Here is a 15,897-nt window from a genome sequence, read left to right on the forward strand (position 1 = left end):
CACCCCCCCCTCCCCCTTCCACTGGGTTCCGGAAAGGCTCAGGTTTGCTCCCGCGTTTCGGTTCAGTGACGTCGTAAATTGGAATGAGGCATCCAGTTTAGCAACAGCAGAGATGACGACTCTGCGATTCTGAGAGTCCCTGGCGAGCCCGGGCTAGCGAAAAGTGGGGGCAGAACGAACTACATCTCCCATCGTGCCAGGAGGCGGTCCCGCCCGTTTCCCCCTGGGAGTTGTAGTCTAACCCCCTCGGATCCAACAGCAACCTCAGTGCGTGAACTCTGTTATCCAGAAGGCCTCGCCCTGCCGCCGCCGAAGCTGGAATTCGTCGGCTAGTAGTTCTCGCCGGCAACTAGAGGAACCTGTTGGCGTGGCCCAGAAGGCTTAGCGGGATTGCACGAGGTTAGTTGCTAAGCAAGGTGGTCTTTGGTCAACTGCCGCCTGGACCAAGGCAACAGGAAGTGAGTACCTCTATTCCGGAAACTAGTTATGAACCCTCCCCGCCCCCCGTCGCCAACATTCCTTCGTTCCCCTAAATCAGCCTCTTGCCCCATTGCTCTTTGCAGGGGTAGAAGAAGGAAGTGTAGCGGGGTAAGGAATGCACCGTCAGGGTCTCTCACAACCCTTTCCCAGCTCTTCTCCCCAACAAACAGTACCTGGGATGGAGCTCTAGGGTAATCGCAGCCACGGGATGGGTCGAGGTGACAGGCTTCAGGGACCACACTTCGGCCTTTGCCCGACCTTCCACAACTTAAGCGAAGAGAGGCCGCCAGCCGTAACAGGGCGTTAAAGCCCAGGGGAAGATTGGTCCTTATGACTTCCTGCCTTCCAGCCCTCAGATTCATCGCTACCCCGAGGCTAAGCGCCATGCCTCATATTGACAACGATGTGAAACTGGACTTCAAGGATGTCCTTTTGAGGCCCAAACGCAGTACCCTTAAGTCTCGAAGTGAGGTGAGCAAGCTTCTCTACTTGCTGTTTCTTGACCCCACGCTCCCGGTGGGCCACAACCAAGAAAGATGCCTGTCCTTGTCCTAATATGGTACGTTTTTTGGATTAATGAAATGGTCAATTTCCTGTTCATATCTGCAGGTGGATCTCACAAGATCCTTTTCATTTCGGAACTCAAAGCAGACATACTCTGGGGTTCCCATCATTGCTGCCAATATGGATACTGTGGGCACCTTTGAGATGGCCAAGGTTCTCTGTAAGGTAGGGCTTTCCTCATGCCCCATCCCTATTGGTGTCCAGTTAGCCCAGCTGACTGCAGAGGTGTTTGCATCCCCACCCCCATGCCCAGTCAGCTCTCTGGCAGTTAGCAGTCAGGATGCTCTGATTTACGGTTTTTTCCACTACTGAAGCCCTTTATCTGATAAGTTCAAAAGGCCATCTGAATTAGTGAGATTCAAAGCTAAGTTTTGCTCCGATATTTCTGATATATGAACAGAATTTTCCCTTTTGTCCTGTTTAGCAGTTTGTACACCTTGCCAACTTTTCCCACCACCCAGGTCACCCCCTCACAGTCACATGCATCCCTTCAGTTACGCGATTGTCCACATTAAGCATTCACTGTTTTAGTCCAGAAACTACAGTTTAAGCATTCAAAAATCCTAACTAGAAGATCCTAGGAGAAGCAGCTTATTAATTTTCTTTAATAAGAACAATTCATTAATAAAAGAATACTTCTGCCATTCTTCTTTTTTTAATCTTCCTCTTCTTTAAGTCCTAGGTTCCTGGGAGTTTCTGGGATGTGCCCCAAATGGGATGTGTTTTTCTTATATACAAGTTGTTCACTTTGAAATGGAAGTTGCTGCTCCTGTCAGTACTATTACCTGCCTCTATACTTGTTGCTGAGAAGGTAGAGAGTTATCTGGGCACTTTGAGAACATATGCACTCTGCTGATTGATCCATGTAGCCCTGGTTGATGAATTCTGCTATTGTTTGTGGCTCCATTAGTCTTAAGGACTTCATATCCTTTTTCTATTTTTGATTGCTGTGTCTTTGTGGAATGTCTTGTCATTTCTTTAAGGTTGATAGTTATGCAGTTTTATTTTTACTTTATTTTTATTGCCATTCAGTAACTGCTTAGGAATCTTTCTGTTGCCCACTGTCCATCTGCCCTGACCAGTAGAGTTCAGAAGTGGTGACTCTGACTGCAGAGTTAACAGGCGTGCTGTAATACATGAACCTTTTTGGGGACTGTCTTGATGCTTTATGTGGAGCCTGGCTTTCAGTATTGCTGACGAGAGGTAAAGAAATCAGGTTTTAGTGGTAAGAGCCAAGTCTTACTGTAATAAAAAGGTTGGATGCAAGCAAACATCTTTTTCTAAGTTTGGTATGTAATCTGAGGTGCTCATCATGCCACACTCTGCCAGTATATCTCCAACATCTGCTGACTTCCTATCCTATGGTGACTCTTCTTTGCTTATGAGTATGTTGATGATAGAGTTGTTGAGAAAGCAGAATTCAATACCAGCTTTAGCTAGATATTGTTGATCTCTGAGTACGTATGTAGAGCACTTGCTTGTTGCTAGCTAATACATGACTTCCTTGGGTTTCTTGTCAGTTGCAAGATTTGTGCTGTTTCAGCCAACTGCTGTCTCTTGTCTGTTTGCATGTAGACATGTAAGGCACAAACACCAGCATTCACAATGGCCTTTGAATGCCTTCCTCAAAGTATTGGGATATTGTTTGCAATCTGTTGAGCTAGAGAATATGAGTTTGATGCATCATTATATCCTTGAACTTTATTAAAATGGACTGAATGAAACAGATTTTTTAGCTTGATCCATGTCCCCAACTAGGAAATTTGTCCTTTTTTCCACTAGAGATGGAGACAGGGTAGGGTAGCCCCTTATCAGCTCTTATCAACCTTAAGGCATTACCTTTGGTGAGCATCCAGATCTACTGAATTACTGCTGGCAAATGAACGAGAACATAACCAAAAATAGTTTAGTACTAGGTTACTTTAGGAGGAGGGGCTGAGTCAGTGCAGAGAAACACAGGCTCCATCCAGCCTCTTCATGGTTCCTTCATGTCTGCTGCCTGTCCCACTGCACCAGCAGCTTGTCACCTTTTAAGTCAGAAGCAGTGAATGTGCTGGCAGATGAAATCCAACCCAGATCACTCAGTACTTTGGTGGGAAATCTGACAAGTACTAGCTTGTGGTAAAAAGCCCTACTGGTATTTGTAGAGAGAAGAAAGGTTGAACTCAAATCCCAGCTCAACCTGAGTTCTTTGACTTGTTTCCTCCCCAACTTCAATCATGTCCTCCCTCAGATAGAATAGGTCTGTTTCTAGAAAAGAGACCTTAATAAAGTTTTCTCCCTTTTGATGCTTCTTTGTCTTCTCCCCAGTTCTCTCTCTTCACTGCTGTCCATAAGCACTATAGCCTCGTTCAGTGGCAAGAGTTTGCTGGCCAGAATCCTGACTGTCTTGAGGTAACACTGGGCATACCCTGCTCCCTTCCTTATCCCAGTTTTCCAGCAATTATATTTTGGCTTTCTGGGGACCAGCACTCACCAATGACCCACTGGCTGCCCACCAGATCATCTCTGATATGCCAATGACTCTGTTTCTCCCACAGCATCTGGCTGCCAGCTCAGGCACAGGCTCTTCTGACTTTGAGCAGCTGGAACAGATCCTGGAAGCTATTCCCCAGGTGAAGTATATATGCCTGGATGTGGCAAATGGCTACTCTGAACACTTTGTTGAATTTGTAAAAGATGTACGGAAGCGCTTCCCCCAGCACACCATCATGGTATGTTTCTATTAGTCGGTACCTTTTTATCTTTCCACTTTCCTGCCACTCCGTTTTGCTACATCAGTCCATTTCTCCTCTGCTGCATTATGATATTCCTAGTTCATTTAATCATGATACTGGATGATTATCCATAGTTCTAAGCTGAAAATGTCTATTTGGTCAGTGTAGTATCTCTGACCCTTGGTTCTTATTCTTTGTAAATCTGATGTCCCTGATGTCACTCACCAAACCATGATGGAACATCTGTGCACTGTACATACCTGTGGTACATAGACATCTGCCCACTGAAATGGACACATACTACAGTCACATAAAAAGGGGTCACATGAATAATGATTTATCTTTTTACAACCTTAGAAGAGTGGCCTTCATTTTCTTTTTTTTTTTTTTTCTTTTTTATTGATCATTCTTGGGTGTTTCTCGCAGAGGGGGATTTGGCAGGGTCACAGGACAATAGTGGAGGGAAGGTCAGCAGATAAACAAGTGAACAAAGTTCTCTGGTTTTCCTAGGCAGAGGACCCTGCGGCCTTCCGCAGTGTTTGTGTCCCTGGGTACTTGAGATTAAGGAGTGGTGATGACTCTTAACGAACATGCTGCCTTCAAGCATCTGTTTAACAAAGCACATCTTGCACCGCCCTTAATCCATTCAACCCTGAGTGGATACAGCACATGTTTCAGAGAGCACAGGGTTGGGGGTAAGGTCACAGATCAACAGGATCCCAAGGCAGAAGAATTTTTCTTAGTACAGAACAAAATGAAAAGTCTCCCATGTCTACCTCTTTCTACACAGACACAGCAACCATCCGATTTCTCAATCTTTTCCCCACCTTTCCCCCCTTTCTATTCCACAAAACCGCCATTGTCTTCATGGCCCGTTCTCAATGAGCTGTTGAGTACACCTCCCAGATGGGGTGGTGGCCGGGCAGAAGCGCTCCTCACCTCCCGGACGGGGCGGCTGGCCGGGCGGGGGGCTGACCCCCCCCACCTCCCTCCCGGACGGGGCGGCTGGCCGGGCGGGGGGCTGACCCCCCACCTCCCTCCCGGACAGGGCGGCTGGCCGGGCAGAGGGGCTCCTCACTTCCCAGTAGGGGCGGTGGCCTTCATTTTCTTCGCAGCATTGAGGGGTGTGTCTACTGATCATCAAAAGCCAATCAACTGGTCAAATGGGTCTTTAGCCTACATTACCATGCCTTCTCCCTTTCCCTGAAGCCAGACAGGTTCTATGACAGAATGGCTTAAGGACAGAATATGTTTGGGTCTCTTGAGGAAGGGGAGCTAAATCTACTGTAAATCAGATGTGAGCCTGGACCAGTAGTTCCCTTTGCCTCACTGAATGCTCCTCCATGCCACTTCATGTGTCCCTGTTGATCATAGCACCTTGTTGCCTTAGAAAAGTGCATCATGGACCTCGGCTTTACCCTAGGTTCAGTGGTGACATTGGCCACTCACTCCTACCTTGGCTTGGTGTTGGGTGAATGGGTAGGGAGCAGGGTTCTCTAAAGTGGCTAGTGTAAAAGCCCTCAGAGGGCCCAGTAGAGGGGACCTAGTTATCCTTTCTTTGTAATAATGTTGGAAAGTCGTGGTCCATGCATACCGTAACAATACATGACCTCCTGTTTCTGGCCCTAAGGATACTGTATTTCAATTGCTCTGTCTCAGGCAGGGAATGTGGTAACAGGAGAGATGGTAGAAGAGCTCATCCTTTCTGGGGCTGACATCATCAAAGTGGGAATTGGGCCAGGTAAGCTGGTTCACTGGGGCCACTGGCTACCCCCCTTCAGTGGCAAACACCTGTGGAGCACGTCATTCTTACCCTTATCATGTTCTTCCTAGGCTCTGTGTGTACTACTCGGAAGAAAACTGGAGTGGGGTATCCACAGCTCAGTGCAGTGATGGAGTGTGCAGATGCTGCTCATGGCCTCAAAGGCCACATCATTTCAGTAAGGCTCAAGGGCAGGGTAGGGTATGAGCGGGGTTTCTGCAGGGTATGGAGGTGGCAGAGATGGATTAGAATTCCTGGGTTCTTGTTGGCTTTGAGTTGGGCTGTTGGGACATCTCTGAGGGCTTGGGAAATCCATGTTGTGTTCATAGTGCTCCTTACTTTGCAGGATGGAGGTTGCAGCTGTCCTGGGGATGTGGCCAAGGCTTTTGGTAAGGAGCTTGAGGGCACAGAAGGATGATTCTATACAAGAGGATGAATCACCTCTGAGGGTCTAGGGTCAGGCTAAGAGAGGCTCAGGAAGTCATTCAGATTCTTTCATAATATGAATTAGTGACTCTGAAATCTATGGTATCACCTGGGGCAGCCAGCAGGGGACATCTGAGACTCCAAGTGTGGGCCAGGGCCATCTGACCATCTCCTAGATTGCTGCACAGTGCAGACTCCTGAGCCCCAGCCATACCTAAAAATAGGCTCTGAGGAATGGGACAGCACATCTGCATTTTTCATTTTGCACAGCTTCCCAGGAGATCATTACTCCCATTAAAGTTGGGGATCTTTGCTCTTGGGACACATGAAATGAGTCTTATTTAGCTGGGCACAGTAAAATCAAATGACCAGACGATGATGGTAAAAACAGCAAAAGGAGAAAGCAAAAGCCAGGCAGGGACTCTCCAGAGGCTCTTTTTTAAATCTTGGGGAAATCATACCCACTGAGGAATAGAGGCCAGGGCAGATCAGGCCTGCATGGATTGTGGGTCAGCTAGGGAAGCAGAAGGAGGAAGATGCTGGAATCATTGTCAGGACTGAGAATATGGTGTGAGTTGCTTTTGAGGGTGGCCATATGAGCACCTTAGCCAGATTAATCTCTTTCCCCCCTCCATGATGGTGGCAGGGGCAGGAGCTGACTTCGTGATGCTGGGTGGCATGCTGGCTGGGCACAGTGAGTCAGGTGGTGAGCTCATCCAGAGGGATGGCAAGAAGTACAAGCTCTTCTATGGAATGAGTTCTGAAATGGCCATGAAGAAGTATGCTGGGGGCGTGGCTGAGTACAGGTATGTGTGGAGGCCCAGGAGCTTAGTAATAGTATGGAGGCAGAACTCATGGCTGCTGAGAGGGGGATGGTGCAGTTCTCAGAGAAGCATGGTGAACCGGGGCACAATGCTAGGGTCTGGGGAAAAGTCCCTGGGCTTAAGGAATCCAGAAGGAGAAGATAATAAAGTTTTTCCTACTTTAAGAGCCTCAGAGGGAAAGACAGTGGAAGTTCCTTTTAAAGGAGATGTGGAACATACCATCCGAGACATCCTAGGAGGGATCCGCTCTACGTGTACCTATGTGGGAGCAGCTAAGCTCAAAGAGTTGAGCAGGAGAACCACCTTCATCCGAGTCACCCAGCAGGTGAATCCAATCTTCAGTGAGGCGTGCTAGACCTGAGCAGTTCTACCCTCCCAAGGCACCAGTACTCTACCATGGGGCATCCCAAGTGGGGTCCTCACCCATCCCAGCTACTGCAGCTCTGTATTACTTTGTCATTTCCTGTTGTCTCACTCCTGAGGGCTCCTGCAGTAACTCTGTACTTCTCTATCTGCACACACAAAATGCCCAAGGCACTCACTGGGGAGGAAGCAAGGAAGCAAACAGTCTGAGAAAATGATGCAAGAAAATCAAATGGGAATCTGGGGACCCAACATCCTGAAGATTATTAAAAGGAAAAGATGCTGATTGGTACATAAATCTTTTACATGGCCTTGGTCTAGAGGAGGCAGGCTTTTAGAATCATGTTTTGTTAATCCGCTTCACTAGATGGGACCTTCACATATCTAAAAAGCTCTGAAGTGTTTGTATATTTGAAATACCTCAATAAAGAGAGAGCTCATTGACTGTAAAGAGATGCTGGGGCTTTCTGTACAAGGCTAGCATCTGGGTGCTGCTGCAGAGTGGGTGGTGGTAGGGTCAGCACTGACCCAGTGGGGTCAAGAACAATGAGTATTATTCCCGTGAAGTATCTCCATTCTAGTGCCACCACCCCCAGATAATCTGGCAGCATGAGAATTTACAAAGTATATTCTGGCATGAGGACACATATTTCCAGAATACCAAAGGACATTTCTCTTGCAGGCTGTCAACCCTGCTAACCCTTTTAGGCACAGCTGAACAACACTTAGCAAGGGAAGTAAAAAAAGGCAAAGGGATCCTTTCAGTTTGGAAGGGCCAGTTCTGTTTCTAAGAAATGACTTATGCTGACCTTATGGAAACCTTAATTCCCCTCCTTCACATCAAGGCAGTATTTTAACAAATCCAAAGTTTAATTATTAAGGATTACAAATATTTTTAGCAGTGTCGTTAGGCAATCCAAGCCTGGACTTCCACTTCATTCCTACTAAACTACTTGCAGAGCTGAGGAGGCAGGAGACTAGAGTACAGAGAGCATTTTAGTTCTATCACAAAGGTCTAGAACTGTCTCTACAGTCACAGGAAGAAACAGGCATGGCACCGTGGCCAGAAGGGGGTAGGTATTCACAGAGAGTGGGTATCAAGGTGTTAAACTTTGTCTTCTGATAGTTTTCCAGAGATTCCTGTAGAGAAGGGAGCAGGGAGATCCTACTATCTGAAACCATTGCCTGAACCCTCTGAATTCTGAAGCATGTGGATTTCTCAGTCTTCTTCTACCCATCCCCTTCCCCAGCTTTCTGCTCCTTCCTACTCACCTTTCCTTCCCCCTGGCCATTTTCTTCCTCATCAGAGTCTAAAACCAAGTCCCCTATGGTAATGACGGAGCTGCACAGAGATGGAGGACACACTGTAGGAGGGAAACCAGAATCAAACTACTACTTCTAGATGAACACAGGCTCTTGAGAGTCCCCAAGAGAGGAGGCTGTTGATCCAATCCTGACTCAGACTACCTACCTGGCTTCCTGGCCCTAGGAGGTAATAATGATAGTCTCAGGGGGTCCATGTAGCAATCCAAGCAATTCCTGAGGTAAGAGCAAGCAAAGAGGATAGGATGAAGGGAAGGCAGGCAAAGAATGTGCTCCTAGTAAGAAGCAACTCTGTTCCACTCACTCCTTTTGCTCTGTGGCAGGCAAGTCAACTGGGTTCTCCTTCAGAGCCCTTCCCCCCAGGGTCTGGCATGGACTCTTAGACTTCCCAGTGGAGGCTGCTCTTGTGCCCATGGCTAAGTCTGCCGTGTATATCGCATGTTCTTCCTTGCTCTCAGGCTTAGATATGACCTGGGTTGGTGAGCCGAGATTCCTAAAGGGAAACAGCATGACTGTGGGGCGCTCCTTATGGCCTCCCCTAGTGGAGGCCCATTGGGACTGAACTCTTCGTCGGCCTAGAGGGGCCAGATTGAAGTGTCGGCCAGCTAGAGGTTCTGGGTGCGTCCTTGAAGATGGTCCCTGAGGAAGATGTGCGCCAGGCTTGGCTTTTGGCAGAGGATTGTGGAGTGCTAGTCTTTGTTGCTGAGGAGGATTCTGTTCCATGGGCTCAGCCAGGTTCACTGAGTCAGTAACAGAGCACTCTGAAAAAGAAAATGAGGCCCCTTATAAAGAGAACAGATAGTAACAGAATAACTGGTTTCTTATGCCCGGAGCCCATGGAACTATTCCAGTGGACTGCCTCAAAAGGTCTCAAGCTAAACACTACACCTCCAAATTCCTAGTACCTGGAAGCGGCCACCCCATGTCCACACCATATTGTCTCCAGGCAAGAGAAGAGGTGATAGAGACTCCAGGCTGCATCCAACTCAGCACATCCTGAAGCTGTGGGCAGGGACAGAGGTATGAAGACCACAATCCTTGATACAGCCACCCCACACTCTGCCCTTACATGTTTTGCCCCAACGAAACCTGCTGTGCCTGCGGTGTAGGCAGTGCTTTCTCCAGCTGACACAAGTACTCAAAAAGCAGCTTTTCCATGGCAGCCAGAAAGGGTTCCCCATACTCTTGTTCAAGTTCCTACAGCAGGGGAGAGTAGGAGGTCAAAAGTGGGTTAGTGGCCAGGCACAGTGGCTCACGCCTGTAATCCTGGCCGTTTGGGAGGCCGAGGTGGGCACATCACTTGAGGTCAGGAGTTCGAGACCAGCCTGGCCAACATGGTGAAACCCCATCTCTACTAAAATACAAAAATTAGCTGGGCATTTGTAATCCCAGTTACTTGGGAGGCTGAGGCAGGAGAATCGCTTGAACCCGGGAGGCAGAGGTTGCAGTGAGCCGAGATTGTGCCACTGCACTCCACCCGGGCGACAGAGCAAGATTCCTAAAAAAAAAAAAAAAAAAAAAAGGGTTAGAGAAAATAGCCACATAATAGCCTTCAAACCAGTCTCACCTGCAGCTTCAGCTTCAAGGCCAAATCCACAGGAGCCTCTGACAGCTGCTTCACCTGCTGGTAAAAAGTTTCCTGTGCCTCCAAAATCTTCCTCAGATCCTGCTTTGTCTGTTGAGGATACAGAAGAAAGAGAAGTTAGCACCAACATCCAGTAGACAGGAGGAGCAACTTTGCTGCACCAAGTGTAACTGGGGTCAGGGCTTGTTCCGGGGATTACTCACAGCCTTGGGATCCCGCACTATAGGTCCAGATTCTGGAAAGTGGTGATTCAGGGCTTTCAGGACTTGGGCCCAAGGCCGGCCCTGCAGGATCAGCTCCACCACCACCTGTACGGTACTGAATTCAGAATCCCCACTTCGGGGCAAGCTGACCTTTTCCAACTAGTCTCATCCCCAAGCTGTGGGCCCTTGTCAGGTGCTCGCATCCCGCCCCTTTCTTTCTTTCCCCTTCCAGGTCCTACTTGCTCCAATACCTTGGCCTTTAGGCCCATACAAAGGCGTTCGTGGTGCCGGTAGCGAACCAAGCCAGGGGCAACAGCACGCAGAGATCGCAGAAACTCCAGTACGCGCGGAAAATGTTCCACGCAGCGTCCGCGCACAACCTGCCAGCTAGCCGCGGCGGCGAAGCGTAGAGCTGCGGGACCCGCCACCAGGGGCGTAGCCATGGTCGGCGGGCTCCGCCCCGAGGCGGTCCCTCCAGGTTCCTCACCCAGATGGGTGAGGCTTTCCGATCACTCCTAGGGGCGGGGCTTCTGGAAACTCCCTGTCGCTCCGGTCTGTCGGCTCTGGGTACCTCGCGATCTGACTCGGCTCCCTTCCATCGGCCCCCAGAATTCTGGGGGAGGGGGTCTTCTGGCTCGGGCTGGAGGAGCCTGAGTGGAGAAGCTGACCGTCTCCAGTGGCACTGGGTCGCTCAGCTTTAAACGTCGCCGCTGTCTCGAGCCCGAGGGTGCCTCACTTCCGGCTCCGCTACTAGCTTCCCTTGCCCCGGAAAAGGGCGGTAAGAGGGAGCCAATGCGCGGCCACAGAGGGAACTGTGACGGTGCGTCAGAAGGCCACGCCCCAGCGGAGCTGTAGCTGCCAGCTTCCTGCACCCTCTGCCGGCTGACATGAGTTGGCCGCTGAGGCTGTCGTGGCCGCTCGTCTGGGTCCTCCCAGCCTTGCTTTCTTCGTGGAGCCTGCGGAGAAGCCCCGTCACTCCCCGGAGGCTCGACTTCCTAGTCTGTAAAACGAGGATCATGCCACCGCCCTTTCCCACTGTCTTCACCCATCTAAATTCAGTTCTTTAAATTCCAGACCCGAGCCGGCGTCTACAAAGCCTTCCCCTTTGCGCGCGTCGCTTCCAGTAGGAATTCGACTGTTCCTTTTATAAAACAGAAGAGGGCGCCTGCCCTTAAAAAATAAAATACAGGCTGGGCGTGGTGGCTTGTGTCTAATCCCAGCGCTTTGAGAGGCCGAGGCAGGAGGGTCACTTGAGCCCAGGAGCTCCAGACAAGCCTGGGCGACATGGTGAAACCCCTTCTCTGCTAAAAATACAAAAATTAGCTGGGCGTGGTGGCAGGCGCCTGTAATCCCAGCTACTCGGGAGGCCGAGGCAGGAGAATCGCTTGAACCCAGTAGACGGGAGGTGGCAGTGAGCCGCGATCTTGCCTCTGCATTCCAGCCTGGGCGACAGAGGGAGAATCCCTCTCAAAGAAAAAAAAAAAAAAGAGGAAGAAGAAGAAATAGAATACAGGCTGGGGGCACGGTGACTTACACCTGTAATCCCATCACTCTGGGAGGCCGAGAGGGGAGGATCGATCCGCTTGAGCCCAGGAGTTCCAGACCAGACTGGATCACATGGCGATAACCTGTCTCTACTGAAAATCAAAAAAACTAGCCGGGCGTGGTGGCACGCCTGTAGTCCCAGCTACTCAGGAGGCTGAGGTGGGAGGATTGTTTGAGCCAGGGAGGTTGAGGCTTCAGTGACTGCACTCCAGCCTGAGTGATAGAGTGAGACGGGGTCTCACACACACACACAAATTAGTTTCTTGTTTTAGGATTCTGTTGTGCACTGAACTTGTCAGCCCCCTAATGTAATTGACTGCTCTCCTTGACTGTCTCTTCCACAGGCTTCCTGGTGCCTCTCATTTCCATCAGCAAGCACAGCACCTAACACACAGCTTACACTCCTTAATTGTTGGCTGGATTAGTTGCCTGCCTTGACCACTTTACAAGGATTTAGTGAAACTGCTCCGTCTTTAGCCCATGTCTTCCATTCCCAGAGATAATGGTTCACACATCCTTGTCTCCGCCCCGATCAGTCTCAGCTGATCCGCACATTCGACTGCCCAAGAAACACCCAGTCCCAGAGTACCCCAAATTGGATATGTGTGAAATTCTAGTTATCTTCCTTTTTCCCTTTATTTATTCCTTCTCTAATGTTCTTTCTTATGTAGATATGAACTTCTGTTGTTTTCCTTTTTTTTTTTTTTTTTTTTTTTTTGAGACGTAGTCTCGCTCTGTCGCCCAGGCTGAAGTGCAGTGGCGCAATCTCAGCTCACTGCAAGCTCCGCCTCCTGGGTTCACGCCATTCTCCTGCCTCAGCCTCCCGAGCAGCTGGGACTACAGGCGCCCACCACCGCGCCCGGCTAATTTTTTGTATTTTTAGTAGAGACGGGGTTTCACCGTGGTCTGGATCTCCTGACCTCGTGATCCGCTCGCCTCGGCCTTCCAAAGTGCTGGGATTACAAGGCGTGAGCCACCGCGCCCGCCTTTTTTTTTTTTTTTTTTTTGAGGTGGGGAGACAGTCTCGCTCTGTTGCTCAGGGTGGAGTGCAGTGATCTTGGCTCACTGCAACCTCTGCCTCCTGGGCTTAAGTGATCCTCCTGCCTCAGCCTCCAAAGTAACTGGGGCTACAGGCATGCACCACCATGCCTGGCTCATTTTTTTCTATTTTTTGTAGAGACAAGTCTTTGTTGCCCAGGCTGGTCTCGAATTCCTGGACTCAAGCCATCTTCCCATCTCGGCTTCCCAAAGTGTTGGGATCGCAGGCGTGAGCCACTGCACGCAGTCCCTGGCTAATTTTTTAAAAAATCTTTTTTGGTGGGTGTGGTGGCTCATGCCTGTAATCCCAGAATTTTGGGAGGCTGAAGTGGGAGGATCATTTGAGACCAGGAGTTTGAGACCGGCCTGGGCAACACAGTGAGACCCTGACTCTACAAAACAAAAAAAGAATAATATGTTTTGTAGAGAAGGGGTGCCTCTCTGTGTTGCCCAGCCCAGTCTATCTTCATTTTTTGTTTTTTGTATTTATCCTGCTTGCTGTTCTCTGAGCTTCCTGGATCTGTGTTTTGTGTCTGTCATTAATTTGGGGGAAATTCTCAGTCATTATTGCCACATTTCTTATGTTCCTTTATTTTCTTCTCTGCCATTCTGATTATGTGTATGCTACACCTTCTATAATTGTCCTACAATTCTTGGATATTCTGTTCTTTTTCATTTTTTTTTTCTCATTGCATTTCAGCTTTGGAAATTTCTGTTGACATTTCTTCAAGCGCACCATGTTCTTTGGCCGTGTCCAGTCTATTGATGAGCCCATCACAGACATTCATCATTTCTGTTACAGTGGGTTTTTTTTGTTTTTTGAGACAATGTCTCGCTTTGTTGCTCAGGCTGGAATGCAGTGGCTCAATATCAGCTCACTGCAACCTGTGCCTCCCAAGTTCAAGCGATTCTGGTGCCTCAGCCTCCCAAGTAGGTGGGACTACAGGTCGTACACCACCACGCCCGGCTAATTTTTGTTTTAGTAGAGATGGGGTTTTGCCATGTTGCCCAGGCTGGTCTCGAACTCCTGACCTCAAGCGATCCACCTGCCTTGGCCTCCCAAAGTGCTAGGATTACAGGCGTGAGCCACCGTGCCCAGCTGAATTATTCATTTTCAGCTGCTATCTCTGTGTAGCTGACTTCTTGGGAGTCCGAGGCAGGTGGATTGCTTGAGCCCAGGAGTTTGAGACCAACCTGGGCAAAATGGCGAGACCCCCGTCTCTACAAAAAAAAATTGAAAAACTAGCCAGGCATAGATGTGCACACCTGTAGCCCCAGTTACTCAGGAGGCTGATGTGGAAAGATTGCCTGAGCCCAGGAGGTTGAGGTTGCAGTGAGCTGTAATCCAGCCTGGTTGCAATGAATTGCACTCCAGCCTGGGCAACAGAGTGAGAACAGAATGCAATGGATGTATTTCAAAATGGCTACTTTCCTCCTCCCCTCTGCCAGAATCACGGGGCAGGGGGTTCTCCAGTTTTCACTGTGGGATCCTGGTAAAACTTGTGGCCATGTGCCATGGCTCACACCTAGGATTGCTTGAGGCTAGGAGTTCAAGACCAGTCTGGGCAACATAGTGAGACCATGTCTGTACAAAAACAAAACAAACAAACAAAAAAACCTAAAAGTTAACCAGGTGACCGGGCGCAGTGGCTCACACCTGTAATCCCAGCACTTCGGGAGGCTGAGGTGGGTGGATCACAAGGTCAAGAGATCAAGACCATCCTGGCCAACATGGTGAAACCCGTCTCTACTAAAAATACAAAAATTAGCTGGGCATGGTGGTGCGTGCCTGTAATCCCAGCTACTCAGGAGGCTGAGGCAGGAGAATCACTTGAACCTGAGAGGCGAGGCGGAGGTTGCAGTGAGCTGAGATCGCACCACTGCACTCCAGCCTGGTGACAGAGCGAGACTCCATCTCAAAAGAAGAAAAAAAAAAAAAAGCCAGCCATGGTGGTACACACCTGCAGTCCTAGCTAGTTGGGCTGAGGCAGGAGGATTGCTTGAGCCCAGGAGTTGGAGGCTGCAGTAAGCTGTGATTGCACCACTGCATTCCAGCCTGGGCAAAACAAAAACAAGAAACAAAAAATAAAAAACAAAAACCAAAAAAAGGGTAGGGTCCCCCCTAAGAATGGGACCCCTAGATGTTTTTTTTTTTTTTTTTTTTTTTGAGACAGTCTCACTCTGTCGCCCAGGCTGCAGTGCAGTGTCGTGATCTTGGCTTACTGCAGCCTCAACCTCCCCAGCCTCAGGTGATCCACCTCAGCCTCCCAAGTAGCTGGCATTACAGGCATATGCCACCACACCCGGCTACTTTTTGTCTTTTTTGTAGAGATGGGGTTTTGCCATGTTGCCCAAGCTGGTCTCGAACCCTTGAGCTCAGTGATCTGCATGCCTCAGCCTCACAAAGTGCTGGGATTACAGGCATGAGCCACCATGCCTGGCCACTATAGATTTTTTAGCTCTCAAATTTGTCCACCCTAAGCCTCCAGCTATGAGTCAATTACACTTTTAAGTTTTCCTACCCTGGTACTGGCTCCCCAGAAGTTTCTGTTTCTGTTTCTGTTTCTGGGCTTCTGCTGTTAAGTTGTGATTCTCTGTATCTGCCTTTTTGTCTCTCCAGTTTTAGGGGCAGCAGTTTGCCCTGTGCCCTCAATTCTCTGATAGATCCAACAAGAGTTGCTGACTTTAAGCTTGTTCAGCATTTTTCTTTGTGAGGATAGGAGTGAGGACTCCCAAGCTTGTTACAGGCCAGACTAAAAACCAGAGGTCGTTATCTTCATTTTTTTTTTTTAGACGGAGTCTCACTCTGTTGCCCAGGCTGGAGTGCAACCTCCACCTCCCGGGTTCAAGCAATTCTCCTGTCTCAGCCTCTCGAGTAGCTGGGATTACAGGCATGTGCCACCATGCGTGGCTATTTTTTGTGTGTGTGTGTTTGTTTACTTAGTAGAGACTGGGTTTCACCATATTGGCCAGGCTGCTCTCGAACTCCTGACCTTGTGATCCACCTGCCTTGGCCTCCCAAAGTGCTGGGATTATAGGCGTGAGCCACCGTGCCTGGTCTATCTTC

At 49.2% G+C, this 15,897-nt stretch overlaps 2 protein-coding genes across 12 annotated transcripts; one reads left to right on the top strand and one right to left on the bottom strand.

The window, feature by feature from the left end:
- Nucleotides 1-3: 3 nt before the first annotated feature.
- Nucleotides 4-7,587, top strand: GMPR2 (guanosine monophosphate reductase 2). Of its 10 annotated transcripts, none has more exons than XM_003809075.5 (10): nt 4-399; nt 830-951; nt 1,090-1,209; nt 3,355-3,438; nt 3,585-3,758; nt 5,421-5,502; nt 5,595-5,701; nt 5,870-5,912; nt 6,596-6,755; nt 6,939-7,587. In XM_003809075.5, exons 2-10 carry the CDS (start codon nt 865-867, stop codon nt 7,126-7,128), a joined length of 1,047 nt encoding a protein of 348 aa, XP_003809123.1. In that variant the 5' UTR covers nt 4-399; nt 830-864; the 3' UTR covers nt 7,129-7,587. The 10 variants fall into 10 exon arrangements, with proteins under 10 accessions (XP_003809123.1, XP_008959504.1, XP_003809125.1 ...); XM_003809077.4 differs by having other exon boundaries at nt 319-458; XM_003809076.3 differs by lacking the exon at nt 4-399 and adding an exon at nt 451-588.
- Nucleotides 7,588-7,987: 400 nt separating this feature from the next.
- TINF2 (TERF1 interacting nuclear factor 2) lies at nt 7,988-11,102 on the bottom strand. Of its 2 annotated transcripts, XM_003809078.5 has the most exons (9): nt 10,499-11,099; nt 10,248-10,352; nt 10,027-10,134; nt 9,549-9,656; nt 9,365-9,461; nt 8,764-9,220; nt 8,608-8,675; nt 8,409-8,500; nt 7,988-8,276 (listed from the first exon to the last, which is right to left on the bottom strand). In XM_003809078.5, the coding sequence occupies exons 1-9, from the start codon at nt 10,688-10,690 to the stop codon at nt 8,142-8,144; spliced, it is 1,362 nt and encodes a 453-aa protein (XP_003809126.3). In that variant the 5' UTR covers nt 10,691-11,099; the 3' UTR covers nt 7,988-8,141. The 2 variants fall into 2 exon arrangements, with proteins under 2 accessions (XP_003809126.3, XP_034793225.2); XM_034937334.3 differs by lacking the exon at nt 10,248-10,352 and having other exon boundaries at nt 10,499-11,102.
- Between the last annotated feature and the right edge of the window lie 4,795 nt (nt 11,103-15,897).

This window comes from Pan paniscus, chromosome 15, assembly GCF_029289425.2.
Source record: "Pan paniscus chromosome 15, NHGRI_mPanPan1-v2.0_pri, whole genome shotgun sequence".
In the NCBI taxonomy this organism is placed as follows: domain Eukaryota; kingdom Metazoa; phylum Chordata; class Mammalia; order Primates; family Hominidae; genus Pan; species Pan paniscus.